This window comes from Austrofundulus limnaeus, unplaced genomic scaffold (assembly GCF_001266775.1).
Source record: "Austrofundulus limnaeus strain Quisiro unplaced genomic scaffold, Austrofundulus_limnaeus-1.0 Scaffold42, whole genome shotgun sequence".
Classification (NCBI taxonomy): domain Eukaryota; kingdom Metazoa; phylum Chordata; class Actinopteri; order Cyprinodontiformes; family Rivulidae; genus Austrofundulus; species Austrofundulus limnaeus.
Genome location: NW_013952444.1, coordinates 617,079 through 622,184, shown reverse-complemented (window position 1 = coordinate 622,184; position 5,106 = coordinate 617,079). Strand labels below are relative to the sequence as shown.

Genomic DNA, 5,106 nt, shown 5'->3' with positions numbered 1-5,106 from the left:
TCTAAGGACTCCAAGAAGGGTGGGTAATCTGAACTGTTGTTCGGCCTGTAAGCACAGACAACAGTCAGAACCCGTCCCCCCACCCTTAMYCYGAGGGAGGCTACCCTCTCGTTCACCGGGGTAAACCCCAACGTACAGGCGCCAAGATGGGGGGCAACATGTATGCCCACTCCTGCCTGGCGCCTCTCACTGCAGGCAACTCCAGAGTGGAAGTACGTCCAGCCCCTCTCAAGGAGACTGGTTCCAGAACCAGAGCCATGCGTCTAGGTGAGGCCAACTATTTCTAGCCGAAACCTCTCAGCCTCGCACACTAGCTCCGGCTCCTTCCCCACCAGAGAAGTGACGTTCCACATCCCAAAAGCCAGCTTCTGCAGCTGAGGATCAGACCACCAGGGTCCCCTACTTCGGCCGCGGCGAAAGCCCTTTCTAGGATTTTGAATTCGAAACAGTTCAAAGACCAGTAAAAAAAGGACTATTTAATCAAGCAGGTGACAAACACAAAGATGCCCTGTAAATAGAAGATGTAAATGATCATCAGCAAAAAAAAAAAAAAACTTTTCTAAACTTGAGGTGAAATGTCGACGACAATCACAGCACTGCCCAAAGTTTCATTTCCCTAACAAGGACAGATCAGACCCCAGATTTGCATTAGAATTGCTAATAATAAATCTGTGGCCCCTGCTTTGCATTTTGTATCATGACTCGGCCCATTCTTCATCCTGACACTGCGTTTGACTGGCGCCCAGCGTGAGTGATGGTCTGTCAGTCAGTTTTAACCTTGCCGTACAGTACGGCAACGCAGAGAGCATCTTGGGGAAAAAAAAAGCGTTCACATCTCTGAGACACAAGAGGGATAGGAATGAGCAAAGACAACGAAAGCGTGGGGTTATGTTGGCGTGTTAAATACTCGTGAAATGCTGCGTGGATCAAAAAGTCTAATTTCTTCTGACTTAAATTTTAATTCAAATCTAAATGTATTCACTGCATAATTCTGCATTTCCTCCTAATCTTTCTTTTTAACGCCATTTGTTCAAAAACAAACATATTTTAGGAAAAGCTAAAGTAAATCACATCCATTAGAGCTACTTTGTTATGGGGCACTAAATGTAAAATAAAATGTTAAAAATGTCATTAACACATTGTCATTATTTAGCTCACATTCTGAGTGTAACTTTTTTCCACTAACATTTTATTATTTAGCTCACTGTTCGTACATTTTCCAAATCTTTACTAAATGTTCAATTTAAATGTTAAGTAATATGTGTCAATATCAAATCCTAAATCTACATGAATAAATGTGTATGTAAAAAATGCAGCTAAATGTTAAAAGTTTACATTGAAGTATTTCAGAACAGAACACAGCCATTGCTGCTGGTGTGCGACTTGTTATGACATCATAACCCTGTGACAATAGCTAAACGCTTACTATGCTAACACTTCCCTACAAGGCAACAAACTTGGACTGTGTCCAAATAGGGGCTGTGTCCTTCGAAGGCCCCAGCCTAGCAGGTCAGGGTGGGCCGGGTCCTTTGTCGACCATGAAGACAGAAAAAAAAACGTCTGCTTTATTCCCGCCCTTACCTCCTGCCACTTATTAATTGTGACAATGCTACACAGAAGCAAAAATTGATCAAAGTAGCAAAAAAATTATATTAATATATACAGCTTATAGGCATTACTTGAACAACTAATTTCTGAACTGATTTCTGAAAAGAATATTAAAAATCATGCCTGTGCAAACGCATCTGAGGATAGACTGGACCAAGAAGGATCCACCGGAACCATCCCGCAAATCAGCAGAAAATGGAGGATGCATTTGCGGGCTGCAATTGGGAAAAGTCTTTGAAATTGGGACAGCCTTTGGCATGGCGCAGTGACGTAAGGGCTGGACCACCGGTACCATCCATACTGTTTTTTTAATCACATTTTGAATTTTAAATGCTATCTTTAACATTTGCTTTTGTCGCAGGATGATGACATCACAACATGAGCAGCGCACCAACTGCAAAGGCTGTGTTCCATTTAGCTTGAACATTTAAGACGTAATTTTTACATTTAGATTTAAATTTAGTAAAAAATTTACAAAATGTAAGAAGTGAGGTGAATAACAAAATGTTTGTGGAAATTTATTAACTAGGATTTTACACTCAGAAAATGAGCGAAATTATAAAGATGTGTTAGCGATATTTTATTTGACACGCCATAGATTATTCTGTATACACACTGTCATTATTATGGTTCATAAAATCTCATCGAAAAGCCAGTGTTTTTTCATACCTTAATTTTAAAAGCCATGTTTCTAAAATTGCAGAGAGGCAAGAATATTTTTGCAACCCCTTGCAAAGTATTTAAATGACAAACAAAAGTCCTACAGCGGAGAGATAAATGCAAAAGGCAAACACATAAATCCCAGCTGATTTAAAGGGTTCAGGATTTAAGCCTCCCGAAAACCACATTAAGCAGACAAGTTTATGCACCATACTATTCCAACATATAAGGTCAGAATGTTTGGTTTTGACTTTCTTTTCAGTCACAGCGATTTAGAGGAGCTGCAGACGAATGCCTTCCTGCCCAGTCACAGCAGAAGAGCTGATAAGGCAGACTTTGCAAGCAGTGACAGTTTTGTTTCTTGTTTAGATGTATATGATAAGCTGGGTGATAGGTACATGTATCAAATATTCATGACCTTGTGCCTGATGAATACTGTATAAGCAAGATTTAGTCTGACTCCTGCTTAGTGCAGGCAGAGCAGAACGTACATCAACTTGTGGGCCAGAACCAGAGCATGAATACAAAACAGATGAACCAACCAGTATATAAACGCATTGAAATCTGTTCTTTCCTCTGCTTTTAATACAGCTTCTAGATAAAACAAACTGTGTCAAGGTATAAAACAATGGTTGCTTTACAATGGTGAGATTTTTGATTTAAATGTAACAAATGTTTCACAAAGAGAAAATAAATCACAATCAGTCCAAAATGGTTTATTTTTTTAAAGGGGGCAGGTGGAGATGAGAAAACATGGTGCGCAACTAAATGATATATTCAAAATGTACATGAAATTCAAAAGAGGATCACAGTTATCACTCAATTATTTTTTTTGTTTGTTTTTTTTTTACACACATGAAGTTTTCACTCCAATATGTTTCCAAATGGATAAAAAGTTTATATAACTTTCAACATAAAAATATGTATCAACACAATAAACTCTTGGGATGTTGAAAACAATAAAAAAATACATGCAGAATGTAGTCTGATGAGTTCACATCCTTATTTTGGAAAAAAAAAACGGTGAATGTTTAACATACTGTTAATTTAAACATTTCAGGTGAATCCTTCTGCCCTTTTGTCCTCACTTTAATTAAATCACATTAGTGAAAACTGCATTGTTTGAGTCTTTTATTCACTATAATATATAGGTCAATAGGAAATATAAGAAACTGCTAGTAATGACAACTTGAGTGATCTTGGCTAGCCATTACAAACAGCACGTATGTGTTGAGATGCCTCATGAAAATCACTACCCAAAATAAATTACATCTGCCAAAACCTAACGCACAAACTGGTTGGGAGAGGGGTTAGGAAGAAGGCCGGTCTGGATGTTGGACCAACCATATATAACAAGTCAAACACACTGACTGAAGCTCCACTGGTGTGTTGAGTCCAGAGTTACAGCTGTAGAGTGAGTATAAAGGTCCCAAAGTAGAAACTGCAGTCTTAACATGTGCCATACTTAAAATGTAGAGGAAAACACCCTTACACTCATCAATATGATGAGCAGAAAAGTCCCAAACCAAAGCTTTGAAGTCTTTATTTTTGCTATCAGGAAAGGAAAAAATAAAAAAAATAAAAACTTGAAAACAAAAATAAAACACAAAACGGGAGAGGGAGGGAAGAAACGACTCCAGATATTAACGCTGAATGCAGAGAAGATGAACTGCACAAACTGGGTGGGACACTCCGGCACAGAGGGGTTATTTCCTGGAGCTAGACTTCTAATATCCAAAAGTACTGGTCTGGAGGACCCATATTGGTCAAAGGGATGTCCATGGAGATGCCTACAGAAAAATACCTCAATAGTGGCATCTTAGCAGGCTGTCCAAGAGTGACGCTATGTGCTTCCTGCTGCCTGGCTCTCAACTCCCTCTGAGTTACCTGCAGGAACACAGAGGCAACGAGTTAATCTCTGTGGGTTAGGGACTGTCAATGTGTCACAAGTTACAAACACAGTCAAGAATCTGAATCATCTGTCCGTCCGTCCGTTTTCTGCCGCTAATCTGGGGTCGGGTTGCAGGGGCAGCAGTCTAAGCAGAGAAACCCAGACTTCCATCTCCCCAGCCACTTGGACCAGCTCATCCGAGGGAATCCTAAGGGGTTCCCAGGCCAGCCCAAAAACATAGTCCCTCCAGTGTGTTCTGGGTCTTCCTCTGGGCCTCCTCCCAGTGGGTCATGCCCGGAACACCTCACAAGGGAGGCATCCTAACCAGATGCCTGAGCCACCTCAACTGGCTCTTCTCAACGTGGAGGAGCAGCGGCTCTACTCTGTGTCCCTCCCGGATGACTAAGTTTCTCAGCCTATCTCCAAGGGAGAGCCCAGCCACCCTGCGAAGGAAACTCATTTCGGCCGCTTCACACTTGGCTGTGATCCGCTCCAGTGAGAGCTGGAGATCACGATCTGATGAAGCCACTAGGACCACATCATCTGCAAAAAGCAGAGATGTGATCCTGAGTTCACCAAAAAGGATCCCCTTAACACCTTGGCTGCACCTAGAAATTCTATGAACAGAATCGGTGACAAAGGGCAACCTTGGCGGAGTCCAACTCTCACCGGAAACAAGTCTGAATTGTAAATACCAGCTAATATTTCAATTCTTGACATTTTAAGCAACATATTAAAAGAAGATAAAATCAGCATAAAATGATGTTAGCTTGTTTTTTTTCCATACCTCCAACTAAAATACAAATGGTATCTTTTAAACTCTACACTTCGCATTTTTGCTTGTTTTGGTGAAGAAAGGTGAGGAAAAAGGATAAATATTACTGAAAGAAACGACCCTGCCTGAAGGGAATCCATAGACTAATAAGTGCGCCAATGCAAGATTTTAT

At 40.6% G+C, this 5,106-nt stretch overlaps 1 protein-coding gene across 4 annotated transcripts in view; it reads right to left on the bottom strand.

The window, feature by feature from the left end:
• Positions 1-2,963: 2,963 nt before the first annotated feature.
• ranbp3b (RAN binding protein 3b) overlaps positions 2,964-5,106 on the bottom strand; it is a 13,563-nt gene continuing 11,420 nt past the window's right edge. For all 4 annotated transcript variants that reach the window (XM_014007444.1, XM_014007446.1, XM_014007445.1 and 1 more), the window contains one exon: positions 2,964-4,155. In XM_014007444.1, coding sequence (XP_013862898.1) covers positions 4,112-4,155 — 44 coding nt within the window. In that variant the 3' untranslated portion in view covers positions 2,964-4,111. The remainder of the gene's footprint in view (positions 4,156-5,106) is intronic.